The sequence below is a fragment of the Streptopelia decaocto genome (genome assembly GCF_964273445.1).
Source record: "Streptopelia decaocto genome assembly, chromosome: 5".
NCBI lineage: Eukaryota > Metazoa > Chordata > Aves > Columbiformes > Columbidae > Streptopelia > Streptopelia decaocto.
In genome coordinates, this window is record NC_138659.1 from 53,107,646 (window position 1) to 53,124,003 (window position 16,358).

Below are 16,358 nucleotides of genomic sequence, written 5' to 3' on the forward strand. Positions count from 1 at the left end.
GCTTCTGCCTAACTGCAACCCAGGAGAAATGGCACAGCCTCTGTCACTGCTGTGCTGCTTTGCTGAAAGGCAGACATTTTGTTCTCCTATACAGGTGGAGCCTGACCAAAATAAGGCAAAGAGCAACACACTGTTGCAGCATGTGGATCTGTACACAGATAGCATGCACAAGTCATGTATACAATGCTATGCCTTAATCAGTCCATAGGTGCACAGTTCTGGTGCATGGCTGTTAAACCATCCAGCTACAGCAGCCTGAAGGTTTTCCTTGGAAAAGCAGCACAGTGTGGGGATTTTGGCAGTATGGTAGTGGCAAGCTGACTGATTAGACACTTTAAAAATGCAGAAACATTATAGGTAAGAAGCTCCAAAGTGGGATGGAAGATTTTTCTGAGTATTTAGCACCTATGTGATGCTTGAGACCTGGAGACCTGCTCCAGGTCTGGGCTTGTCAACAGTATGCTCTATGCCCTTCAGATCTTCCGTGGGTCAGGCCTATGAAAGTCTTAAAGTTTTTGAAAATAATCTGAGTCCTGCTTTTCCTTTCAGACTCCTGCTTAATGCCATACACAGATGCCTGGCTGTTTTTAAGGGCCACACACCACCCTTCCAGGCACCTCACTTCTAGCAGCATGACCTTTAGGAGCAGCTCCACACAGCTGTGGGTGCCTGGCGTTGCCTGGGGGTTGATTGCTGGCACCTGGCACCCTGCTGCCAGACCTGCCTTGCCCTTCCACACCCCTGGGGCCAGGTGGCAGCAACTGGACCCTGCCCCACATCCCGGCTGGGAGTGAGTCCAGGTATGTCTCCTTGTGCTTTGGCTGAGTCTTGGCAATGTTTGGACATTCTGCCTGGTGAACTAATGGTAGAGCTAAAGAAGGTCATCCTGCTTGCTGTGTGACCTGGAAATACCAATCCTTTTCACTGAGGTTTCCTCATCTGTTGAAAGGTTTTGTGAGGCTTTGCATAAATGGGTATGTGAGCAGGAATGGCTTCACTGCAAAGCAGCCCAGGACTACTGGTTCTTTGAATTCGGGAGCTGAGCCCTCTGCACTCTGAGACGTAAGAAAGGTAAGGTGTCTTGTATTTTTTTTAAGTGAAGGTGTTTTCATTGTATCAGTTCCTGCATTAGAAAAACTAGTGTTGCAGACTTGCGCATGGACACTACATCATTTGTGCAGTTTGCCTTCCAAAAACCATGGTTCTGCTGTGCTGCTTCAGCTCCTGCTTCTTTGAAGGGTTTTAACATTAGATAAGGCTTGTAATCAATGCAGAGAACAAGGGAAATCTTTTTTTATTTAGCTCTGGGAGCTTTTGTATAGCAAACCTGCATATATAAACACACATGTATAAATACACACACACATATACAAAACTCTGTATACACACAGGTGCTTCTATACAAGGGAGAAATCTCATTTACAACAGAGTGGAATTTAATTATACAGCAACACCTGTACTAGAAATTGATAATTTTTTTCTTTTCAAGTATTCTTCTTGGTACACGTTGTAGACACTTAATAACAGAGTTTTCATTTTGAAAAATGCAACAGCCCACTATTTTAATGTAAGCAAAACATTACATTGATGAAGTAATGCAGAGCCATACACTTAGACTAAAGCTTTTCTTCAAATAATGACTATTTTTTTTTCATCTTGTAGTGAATCCTAAAGCTGGACTTTTATGTGCTACCTTGTAGAATATAAGCCATAAAACATCTCCTCCTAATTCTTAACAACTAAAAAAAAGCTAAGACTTTTTTTTAAAGGAAAGATACTGCTGCAAAAATCCTAAGTATTCCATGTTCATATAACTCCTTTGAAACAAACTGCCAATGAAAATGGGCATTTAAAAGCTTTGTTATTTATATTGCTAGAAAAATACTGGTTTGAAGTAATTTTCAAATGATTCTGTGCTATGTCTCTTCCAGACTACCAGAATTGTTTTTACTTAGGTCAGCACTATCATTGTAAGAGTTTGTACTTCTGGGATTGCAGGTTTTGCTTTGCTCAGTGTCATCACCATAAGACTGTCCCCCTTCCTGACAGCTGGAAATGGCTGCCTTCATTTTTTCCTCAATTTTATCAGCTACAGTGCACATCTTAAGCTCTCTCAGGCTGCTTATTAGGGTTCCGTAGGCTCTTTTTATCCCATGTCTTTGATACCAGACTTGAAACAACTTAATCTTCTGTTCAAATGTATCACTATAATTATCCCGAAGAGTTTGATCTATGACAGGTTCTGGTATCTGGTGATGACGAACAAATGTCCTGACTTCTGGGAGTGTCATCTGCTCCACAATACCAGCAACATGGCTGCTCAGGTCAATATCTAGAAACGCAAAAGAAAATTAATGCTCTTGGCACTTACATCTTACTGTTTTTTATTACCTGTGCTCATAGTTGATACTTTTTCTGTCCAAAAGACATTAATTACAAGTATTCCTGGGTCAGTATCTTTTATATGTGTTTGTTTTTTTTTACAATGTATAGTAGGTCTGCTTTTACATGTTCCTAACAAATGCTATGTAATTCAAATATTTAGGTTTGCACCCATATTGTTTTCTGCCACTTGAAATAGAATCTCAGTTCCCTCTGAAACCTATTATGTTCTCGTCTATCATTAAAGTCTGGTTCTGCCTCATGTACCTGTTTTGCTCAAAATAGTGTTGGGAAAGGTACTGGAACAGGACAGGTCTGTTTTGTTGGAATACAGCTTATGTTCTATTCCTATTGTGTAATACTACTGTGAATTCGACCTTGAACATAAGGCAGGTTTGTGTTTCTGCAATCCCACTGTTGGGTATGGGACTACTCTATTTTCATAATTATCCATAATTCTAGAAATTCAGCTTTCTGTCTTCTAGTGCCTGTACCACATGCAGAACAGAAATTCACCTGTTATCAATTAATAATTGCTTCCTATACAACAGAAATTCCTCCTGAGGCAACTCTTCATTATATGACTAAATGTCTTAATAAGCACAATATCAACTGGCATTTCTTTAGTAAGTATTCACTGTTGTGCTAGAATGACAACTCTTGACAGTGGAGAAGTCTACACAAAAATATGCTTTTTTTTTTTTTTTCTTTTAGTGTAGGATGTCCTTGTCTGTATTTTTTCCCTTCTACTGTATTTTAAGAAATTCTCTCTTACCTGGGTATATGAGAGGTTCATTGTCCTGAAAAGAGAAACAAGAGAGAAATGAGTAGAAACAAGTTTTGTAAAACACTAACATTGTATAAGAAGATAAACACATTTCATGACACCTGACTTTTGTAATTTTCTTTTAGTTTTCTTCATTATTGCCCTGTTCAATAAGCAAGGGAATCAGATCAGAGAGAGGGACCTCTTTTGACTTGGGTAAGCTTGGGGAATCACTTCACAATTGCTGTTGCCTGGAAGTGTGCATTGGGACAGGTACTTTGACGATTTATGTAGTTTTGATCTTGTTTCTTTGACGTCTCCCAAAAGAGTCCTTATGGTGAAATTTACTTCAATATTGTCACAGAAGAGAGGCATCCTCATGCTTGCAGAGTCCCAGTAATTTAAATGAAACAAAGTTCCTTTCATGAAGCTGGGTTTTTGTGATCTAAGCAACAATACTTACACAAGAAACCCCTGTTATGGGGATTATTTCACCCAGGTTCTCCTTTCTAGTACAATCCATCTGTTTTCTCTTCCCTGAAACAAAAAAAGCATTTTTCAAATCCAGGACAGAGTATATCTGGACTCCAAGGATATAATACATCTGAGTGCCTGAATATCTTATTCAGAATATTGATAGGAACAAGGAATAGGGAATCACTTACACCAGAGTATTGCTCCAGTTGGTACAAATAGTACTAACAAAATTATGAAAGCAATGGCCCACGCTGGCACTCCTGTTGGAACTTTAGAAGCATTACATGAAAGTTAAGTCAAGAAATGCAATACAGCAAGACACGCTAAATGTTAAAGAAGATTACATCAGATTATAAAAGCCTTTCTGTTGTTTCCTAATGGTAGAAGCTACCTCTTTGTTAAGTCTTACCTATCATGAGTCACCCCTAAAAAGAAGTAATGGCTCCTACATCTGGACAGTGATTATGGGAAAAGAGGGATCATGCCCCACAGGTCAGTACAGGGCCCAGTAGATATGATGCCCTACACTGTGGGCCATTGTGTAGAACAGTACAATTGCAATAGTCTCTCAAACTACAGCATATGCCAGACCATGCTACAATTTAAAATGATACCTTCCATTCCGCACACAGTGTCTGAAGTTGGAGTACATTCTTTTTCAGTTACACCACTTTCACATCTGCAGAAAACATGAACAAAAATCATTATGGAATTTGTTTCTCTCCTTATAACCCTGTCAACAGAGCAAAGCGAAATCTTCAAACACTTTCTCAGCTAAATATTTCCTATATCAAGAAGTTGGAGTTTGGAATTTAATAGGTATGGAAAGGCATGGGAGAGGAAAAAGGTGTGGAAATTATTTTCCAAATGTAACAGAAGATCACACAAAGATAACAGAAAAGTTCAGATACTACATTACATTTTTTGACAAACGTATACAGATATAATGGATGTATAGAAGTTTTTCTGCATGCCTTTGGAAAGCCTGCATGGATGCAAGTTAAGTTGACTGAGCAAAGTCAGCTCAACAAGCTAAGTGCAAAGGAAAACTAGTATGTTTTCCCTCAGGTTATACAGGACCTTAGCCTCTGTCTTGAAACTGGTTGGAAAAAGGAAGTGTGATAACATGATATTAACAACTTCATATTTAACAATGAAGTAATAAACTTACATGGTACATGAATCACAGTGCCTACATGGTACAGAAGAATTGCAAAAATGATTCTTTGCACAGGTGCATTCCGTGTTCCGTTCCGGGGTACAGTTCTTTGCAACTGCCAAACCTAAAATAAATTTTTTGAAATTTGGTAGTTTGAAAAAGTAGACCTTAAAAGCTGGCCTCTGCTCACACGCTCTTGTCCTCAAACTTATGTGCTTTTAGCTCTACCACTGTTGGCACGGGTGAGCCTCAACTGTAAGAACAACACAGCTTTTATAAGGAGCCCTGTTGCTGGAGCACTGGAAGGATGGAGATGGCAAAGAGACCTCTGCTGGCCAGGAGCTCAAAAACCTGATCACACCACAAATACTTGGTAGAAGACAATTAATTTGGCACTGTCTAATGTTGTCAGCTTCTTTTTCCCATTCAGAAGTGTAAAGCCAGAAGGAAACTCAGAAGATCATGTAACCCATCTCCCTGCTTGACGTCAGAGACAAGATATTTACTCTTCTGGACAGACAAGTTTAGCTCTTCTTGAGGACCTTCAATGGTGAAGAATTCCACTGTCTCTTTTAGCTAATATATACTGTGCTTAAGTATGGAAGCAAGTTAATTAATCTGCTCCTATCCTCGGTGTACATGATGAAGCTATCTCCATCTATGAAAAAATATTTCTGCATTAAGAATTTCATAGGTATATAGGAATAGAAGTGAATTTTTGAGTTATCACATTCAGTGCCCTGCTGTAACAGGAAAACATACTATCTTTCAAAAAAAATTGATAAAGCTCTACTGTGAAACCAGTGCTGAACCCATCCATTAGAATATCAAACATGAATGATCCTAAGAATGGTTCTCATGGAACTTCAGAACTAATTTTCCTTCTACCTAATGTTTTTTACTGACTTATCTTCAACTACATTATTGTCCATGGGATAATGTGATTGGTCATCCCATCACCCTTTCTTTCCCCTTCAGTTTAACTAATAGTCTCCTTTGTAGCACTGTACAAAACGCTAAATTGTTTTGCTGTACTCAACTTCATTACCCATCCAAAAATGCTCATTATAGTAGCTAATGAGAGGAAAATTTTCTATGTATATGGTGGTGTTAAAGGAAGGGGAAAGCACTAAAGACTGATGTTCCAGCAGGTGATCTGAGTACAACAGTATTGGAGTTAAGAGCTGTCTCTCCATTCACCAAACTGGATTTTGGATATGAGGAATACAGAACCATCACTCTCTCAATACAGGTGTACTAGAACTGCAGGACACACCTGGTGGAACAGCTAGGAGATCAGTTTAATGGATTTAAAAACAAAACAAAACTATGATGGGTATTTATGGAACAGGTAGCGACTTTCTGACACCTGGGTCCTCCAACAGGTTCATGCACAAAGGGCACATAAATTGATTCCAAAATTACTAAGTAGGGTTGGACCTTCTAATTTTCTTTCCCACAACTGTGGATGCTGCTAGACTTTGCAGGGAACAGACCATGGGAAGTACACAGGTTGGTTTGTGTTTTCTCTAAATAGAACCTCTTGCCTCCACTGCTGAATGCAGAATACTGGGGTAGGTGGACCACTGGTCTGACCAAGTAGGGCATGCCTTTTAGTCTCAATTTGATCCTGTAACCCACACAGCATCTTGGATGTATAAAAGACATCACTCTTTCAGCCCCAGCAATTTAAAATAATATTATTAATTACATGAAAGACTATGAAATAAACTGTTGGGAGTTCTCCCATCCCTGCTTCTTACAATACCCCCCTTCTTTTAAACAGAGGGTGAAGGAGAGAGAGAGATCTTCTTTCATTCTGACTAGCTTGTATAGGGTCTGCTTTTCAAGCATTACTTTGGCCGAGCAAAGGTAAATACAAGGATAAATAATGGACCAACATAGCTTGTTCTTCTTCCCACTTTGTGCCTGATGAAAGGGAACTGGGGGTTAAATCTATGACTTTGTCAAAAGTTTCTTCACGTACTACCACTATAACATTTTAATCTGCATGCTACCCACTATTCAGGTTACTGTGGAGATTTTCAGTCAAATCCTGTATCAAAAAAGTCATTGCTAGAGTTGCTATTTCTATAGATGTACCAAATATGCTGTCACATGAAGAGCATCTCAAACACTCGTCCAAATCATTTACATGATCCGTATAGTCCTTTCCATGTGTACATGGAACACAGTGTTCACTAGTATTTGTTGGGCAGATGACCCTTTTAACAAAACCTGTAGAGACAGAAAAAACAAGAATTAAGATTTGCGGTACCTCTGGACAAAATCCATCGGCTCTAAGACCTATATCAGACTCTCTTTTTAATCCCTTATACTTTTTGATTTGCTAACCTGGACAGAATCTATATTCTTTATGCATACCTATATGCTCTTCAGGAATATAGAATCGTAGAATCATAGAATCATTTTGGTTGGAAGAGACCCTCAGGGTCATCCAGTCCAACCATAACCTAAACTAACTCTAGCCCTAAAACATGTCCCTAAATGGTTTGAGAGGCGAGTTTTTTTATGCCTTTAACATTGACCCCACTTCTCTCAGAAGTGGGTCAAGCATGCATATTGAGCCTGAATTCTCCTGCAATCACAATCTGCCTTTTTTGCTTTGCAGGAGTTGTTTTTGATGGAGGATGCGGGGTGACTTTGTCACTTTTTACCACCTCCCTCCATATTGTAGTTTGGTTCTGCTCATACCTATTCAGTCTGGACCATTCCTAATTGGGAACAGACTCTCCTCATTCTAGGGTGGGCAGCAATGTACTGCCATTGCCACCTGCTCCTCAAGTCACTGCATTCCCTATCCAGGGCCTCATGCCTGTTGAACCGAGGCAGTATATGTAAGATTTGATCATCCCCTCTCTTCCTTCAATTTAGGACTGAAGGAGAGCACACTAAACACAACTGGACATGCAAAAATTGGAAAACCTCTTTCAAAGATGTATATAGCTCTTTTGTGACAAGCATGCTATGTGAGAACTACTATCTGTAGCAAAAAGTTATTGGGGCACTGAGCTCAATAATTACTTTTAGAAGTGTCTGATGTCCTGCAATAGAGAAAGACGGAGCTAGAATGAAGCATTGCACCCAGAAAACCACAGCATGCCACTTCACTGTCCAGCAGAAAGCAATTCTGCACATTGTGGTTTCTGCTATTAATGACTTTTCAATAGTCTTATAATGATACTCACCACGTTCACATTTCTTGCAACACTCATTATGTGAAATGTATTCATCTAGTTTACACTTAGTTTCCCTCTTAGCAATGATCCTCCTTGTAATTAATTTATTGTAAGCTGTGTGTATTAGAGCTTCAGTATTATTTTTGCATCGTGTTTCAATTATGAAGATAACTACCTAGGAGAAAAGAATAGCAAGTTATTGAAAAACAAAAAAACCCCAACAAAAAATAACAAAAACAAAACACCAAAAAAAACTGTCAAGGAATATCGGACTGTTTTGCGAGTAAGGTGGGAAAATTAGTAGGATAGATCTGCTATAGTTTGCCTTCCTCTTGGCAATGTTTTTTGTGGAATTCTGTATATACTTCACACGCATTGAGTGTGAGATGTTTATATAATGGAGATATGTAATGATTGTTGGCTGAAGAACTAGATTCCCTTCTAGAAATACTATTATGCAGAAGAGCCTGAGGCCACCCTGCTTTTACTTAACTCAGTTTCTGCTGATAGTTTGGAATTATTTGAACATTTTCATTATTTATTTTATTTATGTGTTACTGTCTGTGTGGAGTCTTAGCAGTAAAAATTAAGACAGTCCTTGTTTTGAAGAGTTTGAAGTCTTAACTTCTAAGTTGAGCACTACGTTCGTTACTCTTGCTAATTTTTTACAAAAGACTTGGAGATATATACCGTAAGAGATACTGAGGAAGGGGAAAAAATGATGCTTGGGAAGAAATGAAGCAGTGCTATTGTCCTTGGCAAAAAGAAAGAACAGGCCAAGTTGTGAAGAAGGGCGATGGCAGGGTACCTTTTTTGGAAAGGACATTAGTGGAGAATGAGGTGCCATACAAACTGGCAGATTCTTGTACCAATGGTGCATTGCATGGACTGAAGTCCTGCCAGTCACAGATTCACTCACAGTTTATAAATCAGCATGCAAAACACCTTGAATAGAATAATTTCTTTTTGATTTTGTTTTGGATATTTGAAAGAGTTTTATTCTGAATGACTGGTTACCTTAGAACACTTCTGAATTGCGGCTTAATACAAATTTTACTGTATCTGCTAGTGCTAACAACAAGGGACAAACATGTTTAAAGAATTCTCTAATATTTTGAGGACTGGTTGTTTTATTGTTACACTTTTTTTTTTTTCTTTTTTTGCTTGCCAGAGGGTGATATTTAATGGCTGATTAATCCAATCTTCATGATTTTGTGTGAAACTGCCTCGATGCTGACTGTAACTTTAGTTAGATGAAGAAAAAGCTTTAATTGCCGCACATATTAACTTACTGAAAAATGGGTTTGGATTTCAAACTGGGCTCTCAAGTGAAGGAAGTGTTATCTGGGGCTAATTAATTGAAGTAACCAATATGACCACTGTCTGCTGACTTCTACAGTAGCCACTTCTTGTGATCCTCTAGTCTATTCAGAGGATGGGAAGGTGAAAAACAATTTCTGTCCTTAGCAGCCATCTGTTTTAAAATGTAGATAATATTCATTACTAGACTGAAATTAGGAAGGCCTTTGTTTGCACCTGGAGGAGAAGCTTCAACTGATAAAAAAGGCAGTTTAGCACTTGAGAAACTGGGTACACATGTTCAGCCAGCCACTTTCCCCATGCAGTGCTCTGAATCTCTTCCTTTGCTGCCAAAGCTTTGAGGATGCTCTTTTCCAAATCCCAGTGTAATGATGTTAAGAAGTTAATGTAAGGCCTTAACAAAAGCTGTCAAATGATGTGCCAAATTAGCATGATTTGTTCTCCATCTTACTAAAAACTGGGATAGAAAGTCCAATTGACTGCTTCCTAGCAATTAGTTTTTGGAGGCATGCATCCAGTCTGGTTGGGCTTTCCCTGAAGCAGGGTGAGGACCCACACCTCCACTGCTCCTCTGCCACGTGTTGGACTGGGCTGAGGGAGGGGACAGTCACAGGACAGCACTTGGGGGACAGGTTTTGTCCCAGCTCTCTGAGCTGGAGGATCATGATGCTTCAGCCAGCCCATTTGCCGTGAGGCCCTAGCCAGCAGAAGGGTTAGAAGCGAGACAGTTGTCACGGTGGGGAGGCACTGAGGCAGCACCACGGATCTCTGGCCATCCCAGGAAACCCAGCGGTGCTGGGGGTGTCCAGCTGGGCAGGCTGTGGTGTGGCTGGGGTGCATGGTGGGCCAATACAAATGCATGAGGGAGCTGGTGGGGAAATGACCCCTTCCTCTCCTCATGCCAACGGAGGAACTGTGGCTCAGCTGGGTGAGCAAGAAGCACAGCACCAGCCCCACTACACTGCAACATCAGAGCTGACACTGACAAACCTGCCCCAGCTCAGCAGTACTCGCCCTGCTGCAATGGCCTGGCTCCCACCTCCTCGCCTGCCCTTGCAGCCGTGCCTGACGAAGCTCTGTGCCCACAGGGATGCTCTCTGTCCTGCTTTCGGTGTCCACATCTCCCCTTTTCAGATGAGAGAAGTCAAGCAGTTTTGGAGAGGAAAAAAAGACCTTGGGCAAGAGTAAAGAGAAGAGGGAGAGTGACAATAACCACAGCCCTAGCACACCCGCAAACTACCTGGGCACAGCAGAGAAACTGAATAGCGCTGGGAAAGCACAGAGCATACACAAAGAAAGAGAATGTACAGAGTCATGCAGAAAATAGGGTATGATGAAAGAAGGAAACATCTCTCTAAATTACTAATATCAGTAAAACCTAGCAGAGTTTCTTTTTGTGTTTACTGAATGCCTGCAATCACAGTGCATGCACAGACACAGCCTTCCTTCACATGAAGAAACTCCTCTGCTTCTCACACTTTTATACAGACAGGCTGTGCTGATATAATGAGGCTGGGCAGAAATACAACACTTTTTGACTGAACTCTCCGCTGTCACTCACAGACATGAACTTCCTGGTACTGTTACAAGAAGTGGGGATCACTTCTCAGAATTTGACACCTAACAGCATGAAACACCTGCATCAGTTCTGCTCACAGGGATGTCTTGCATCACCCGCCTGTGCAAGGAATAATAAGACAACTGTGGAGATTTTATAGCTTTCAAAGCGGCACCTTATTTTTTTCAAACTTTTTTTTTTCTCCTCCTGGATTTGCAATCCATTTGTTATACAGAAATTTTGGTATGTCTTATAGGAAGAAAAGTTAATAGTCATATGGCTTCCTGTGCACACCTCAATTGCTTTCCTTGTCACTGAGCAGTGAGTGCTAATAGTGGAAAGGAAGCACTTTAGGGGCTTTCACAAGAGGAAGGGGTGATAGGTGCTTTTTTGTGGTGTGTATATTCAAACAGCAGCTGTATGTTCCCAGCCTAAAATGACTCACAGAGGCTCTCTTCTACCTTTCTTATCTTAACATAAAAAACCAGTTGTCATATCTAAACTGAAGACTTAGATTGAACTGAGTAGTTAATGGGAATAAAAGCAATCAATCAGGGACATCTAGCCTTAGTGGAATCCATAAAAATTATAATATGAAACAAAATTTTGGGGTTTCTCTCCTTTTGCATTGCCTAGACATTTAAGAGACCTTTCTACCTCCCTTTCCTTTTCTCCCATGGAGTCCCTCAAAATGCTTCCACCAACAGGCATCTGCTAAGGAGACTTAAAAAAACTGTTTCATTTGTCTTCCCAGGGTAGAGTGACAGGAACTTTTGTTTCTTTGAAAACCTGTGTGATTTTTAGCATTCTCAGGCCTCCAGTTCTTCCTGTATCAGAGTATTGATCGTAACAGGTCAACTTCCTTCAACTGAAAAGTTTCAGCAGACCTACCTTACGGGGATCTAATGTCAGCTCTGGAAGTGTGTGAACATGTTATTTGCATATAGGGCTTTTTAAAGCCTTACAGCTTTTAACCCCAAAGAAAAAACAAACAAACAAAAAAACCCCAAACCCAAACCTGTCCCTGCTTTCTCCTGTTATCTTTATAATACACTTTAATTTTAGCTGCCAGTCCTCCCATTTCTAATCCATAGATGTCTATGGATGAGAAGATTGATGCCTTCAGAGCTTGGTTGCCTTTTTTTTTTTCTACTCCACCCTTGTTATGTGGGGTAATGTACATGAACTCATCAGGGGCTTTCTATGGGTTAATAAAAAGGGGAGAGGGGGGATTTTTCTTGCTCTTTGCCTAGTTAGAGCTGAGAAAAAACTTGAACTTATTTTCTGAATTTTGATTTGCTTATGATACTTTTGACAAATGGTTGCTAGAGTTAACTCTATTGTAAGAGAGTTTTCTATGCAATTAATCTCCCTTGCGTTAAGCCTGTCAGGATGGTTTTTCAAAAAGTCATTTCACACTATTTATTAAGAGGGTTCTCTATGCCAGATCTCTTACAATGACAAGTAATTTCTGTTTCCAATATTTCCAGTATAATTTTTCCCCCATCTCTTTTTATTTCCCCCCACCAAGGCAGAAGTTGATAGTTAGCATCAAAATAGCCACTGAAAATAGTGTTTCACGTTTAAAAATCTTTTATGAGAAGGACAAAAAGAATCCAGTTCCATTTTCTGAAGCCCAGCAATGGGAGCTGGTATTTCCCCACAACCAGAACATCCTGAGCTTCTTAAATCTCAAGTCAGATGCATGTGTTCAGTGCCTGTGAGAGGCAGAAGTCTCAGTTACTGTCAGGTGTCTTAAAATAGTCACTGTCCAAATTCAATCCATTACTATTTAACATCTCAGCTGACTCATATGCAAATTATGGCAATATATTGAGGGGGTGGGGGTTCTATGGCTGGTGTTTTTTGTGTTGTTTGGTTGTTTGTTTTTTTTTTCTTTTTATTTTGTTTTGTAGGAGCACTGTATTAGTGAACACGTAATAAATATTATAGAATTTGGGAGAGTTGGAGCAATATTAACAGCTCCCACCTAACTTTGATGTTGTGACTAAGATGAATAAGAGCTGGACAGTGTAGAAATTTAGGAACTCTTCCCCTTTTTCCCTTTGTAAAACCATACAGGTTTTCTTGTTGGCACTTTTTCTTTGAATGAGTTGCCTGAAAGATAAAGGCAGTTAACTGTGGAAATGTGAGCAGACAAATGTTTCCAGAATTGGGGCCTCTGTACTTTTCAGCTGACTCTTGGGTCATCCCATGACCTTATGGCTGTTTATACATATACATTTAAATGTGTGCATTAGTTGTCCAGGAAATGAGAAAGAAGGGTCAGCACAGTAATGCAGGAGTCCTGTTTTCAAAGGTATGTCTTCTAAAATTCCAGAACACTAATGGCTCTGTAGCCATATCAGATAATTACAAAATATTTAGATAACACTTCACGCTCTTAATATGGCCTATTCCTTTAGATTGTGTCTCTGAGTAGTATATGGTATTGTGGCTTGTTTTACAGGGTAAAGTTAGATGTTTTATAACTATGTAGGCCATTGCTACTTTGCATGACTATCCCTACCAGTGCTCCTACTTCAGTGCAACATGGAGTTGCTTGCAAAATTGAGGGCTCATTCAACAAACTTCTTTTGTGTTCCAGTTTAATCAAATTAGTATGTCAAATGCCGCTCAGGTTTACTGATTTATAAGTAGTGGAATAACATGCTAATTAAAAAAAAAGCCTATACTTTTTAAAAAATAGGAAGTATGTGTGATTGCTACAGTCTTTCTAAGGAGTATCAAAATTTGGAAACAAGAGAAAAATAAGAATAGGAATGATAAGAGAAAGTGATTTTTACCTTAATTTATATTGTGACTAGTTCTACAATACTAAGCTAGATTGATATTTTTGCTAGTTGTTTGCTGCTCCTGTACACAAATAGAAAATATACACTTATGTCAGCAGATGAAAATACTTCTTTGTATTTAGCTATGCTCTGGTACTTTGTGGAGAGATATGGATATAACCGTCTGAATCACTTAAAATAGTTTACTACGTGTTAGATAGCTTTTACCCTAACACCTGATTTTAACCTGCCAAACCCCAAAGCAAACTGCATTCATTATCACAGTATCACAGGATGTTTGGGATTGGAAGGGACCTCAAAAGATCATCTAGTCCAATCCCCCTGCTGGAGCAGGAACGCCTAGGTGAGGTCGCACAGGAACATGTCCAGGCGGGTTTTGAATGTCTCCAGAGAAGGAGACTCCACCACTTCCCTGGGCAGCCTGTTCCAGTGCTCTGTCACCCTTACTGAGAAGAAGTTTCCTCTCAAATTTAAGTGGAACCTCTTGTGTTCCAGCTTGATCCCATTACCCCTTGTCCTATCATTGTTTGCCACCGAGAAGAGCCTGGCTCCATCCCCATGGCACTCACCCTTTATATATTTATAAACATTAATAAGGTCCCCCCTTAGTCTCCTCTTCTCCAAACTAAAGAGACCCAGCTCCCTCAGCCTTTCTTCATAAGGGAGGTGCTCCACTCCCTTAATCATCTTGGTTGCCCTACGCTGGACCCTCTCCAGCAGTTCCCTGTCCTTCTTGAACTGAGGGGCCCAGAACTGGACACAATATTCCAGATGTGGTCTCACCAGGGCGGAGTAGAGGGGAAGGAGAACCTCTCTCGATCTACTAACCACCCCCCTTCAAATACACCCCAGGATGCCATTGGCCTTCCTGGCCACAAGGGCACAGTGCTGGCTCATGGTCATCCTGTTGTCCACCAGGACCCCCAGGTCCCTTTCCCCTACACTGCTCTCTAATATGTAATCTCCCAACCTATACTGGAACCTGGGGTTGTTCCTGCCCAGGTGCAGGACTCTACACTTGCCCTTGTTAAATTTCATTAGGTTATTCCCCGCCCAACTCTCCAGCCTGTCCAGGAGAGTTGTCCTGTCCTATCAACGTAACCACACTGTGAAGAGATTTTGAATGTGAACTCCAGTGAGCTGTCTCTGAAATAGGTGAGAATTATGGCTGGGGAGGCAACGTATACTGCATCCATATTTCCAGACAGGTTACTGCTCTGCCATGCAGAAGGGTTTACTGCCACCCACTTGCTCTCCATGTCCTACCTCTGGGCTCTTAGAGCAGGGCTGCCTTGGACAGCTCCACCCAAGTGCAGGCAGAGCCAGTGCATCTGCACCCATGTGTGCCCAGGCCTCCTGCCCAGGATATTCCTGCCACTACAGCTCTTCGGCCCAGTGCACCTGTACTAGTGGAGATCTCTTTGCTACAGACATTGAAACACTTCCTTACCTTCCTTGCTGACAGTAGCCCTTCAGAGTGAGTGTCTGTGAAGTTGACTTTACTGATGACAAAGTTCGACATGTGACCTAAGCTCTGAAGCTGCAGAGACTCATACTGTGCATGGGGGATGATTAAGGCAAGAAAAGAAGGCCCTGCCCCATTTCCAGTAAACACTGCACTTTGTGCCACCAGACTTGGCCTATTTCTCCAGCTTTTCCTGGGGCCCTGCCAGTAGTGGTTCAAAGTTCTTGCCAAAGGTATTCGCTTTTACATTGCTTTACCAGCTGTGCAAGTCAGCTTTCACTAACACGGTCTTTGCCTGGGCAGATACCCAGCCATAGATCTAACTGTGCTGACTAACCAGCACGGATGGTGGACCTGCCTCACTGTCTCCAGCCAGGTCTGGGTGCCTGCGGACCGAGACTGATGACAGCTCTCCTTGGGTCCCCTGCACCTATGGCACACGACCAGCTGCCTCTGACAGCTACCTCCACCTATGCCCCTCTTCTGTCCCTCTGCTTTTACACAATGCCCACATCCACCTGGCACCCAAAAAAGTGACTGAAAACCATAAAGTGCCTGAATGTGAAGGTGGGTTTTCTAAAGAAAAAAAAAATCGCCTAAATGAGTTACGTGCAAACTCGAGAAAAAGTTTGTTGCTGCTGGCGGCGGCAGCTCTGCTCGCACCGCCTGTCGCAGTCCCCGCGTCCCCGCCAGGCTACGGCTGTCCCCGCCGGGCTGTCCTCGCTGCCTCCCGCCCTTCCACGGGGCGCCAGCCCCGTCTGCCGCTGCCGGGCTCCGCCACCCGCCCCCCCCGGCTGCCGGGCGCCCGTCGCGCTCACTCCCGCAGGCAGACACTTACGAGGAGCAGGGGAAGGAGCCCCCGGGCCATGCCGCCGCTGCCCACCGCTGTTCCGCGAAGTGAAAGCGGCCCGTCCCGCCACCGGCAGCCTGCGCCCTGCCCACGCCGGGCTCCTCCCATGTTGGTAAACACGGCCGAGCCCGCCCCCAGGAGGCTGCACCCTCCCGTCCTGCCCGCGGGTGCCCGCGGTGTCGAGAAACAGCCCCGGGCAGGGGCTTCTGCCTCCGGGTGATCCTGCGGGCGCGGGACAGGCAGTTCTGCCCGCTGGCAGCCCCCTACTCTCTGTGCTGAGCCCCGCTCTGTTACAGGGCGGCAGGGGCACGCCAGCTTCTTTTGGGTATTGTGGGCACCACGCTCTCCACGGCGATCTTAAGCGT

General features: G+C 42.1%; 1 protein-coding gene across 2 annotated transcripts; it reads right to left on the reverse strand.

The window, feature by feature from the left end:
* Positions 1 to 1,275: 1,275 nt before the first annotated feature.
* FAS (Fas cell surface death receptor) lies at positions 1,276 to 16,071 on the reverse strand. 2 transcript variants are annotated; one of them, XM_082052792.1, is made up of 9 exons: positions 15,982 to 16,071; positions 7,994 to 8,159; positions 6,888 to 7,022; positions 4,797 to 4,908; positions 4,240 to 4,304; positions 3,814 to 3,885; positions 3,612 to 3,685; positions 3,158 to 3,182; positions 1,276 to 2,332 (listed from the first exon to the last, which is right to left on the reverse strand). In XM_082052792.1, exons 1-9 carry the CDS (start codon positions 16,009 to 16,011, stop codon positions 1,917 to 1,919), a joined length of 1,095 nt encoding a protein of 364 aa, XP_081908918.1. In that variant the 5' UTR covers positions 16,012 to 16,071; the 3' UTR covers positions 1,276 to 1,916. The 2 variants fall into 2 exon arrangements, with proteins under 2 accessions (XP_081908918.1, XP_081908917.1); XM_082052791.1 differs by having other exon boundaries at positions 3,814 to 3,894.
* Positions 16,072 to 16,358: the final 287 nt, after the last annotated feature.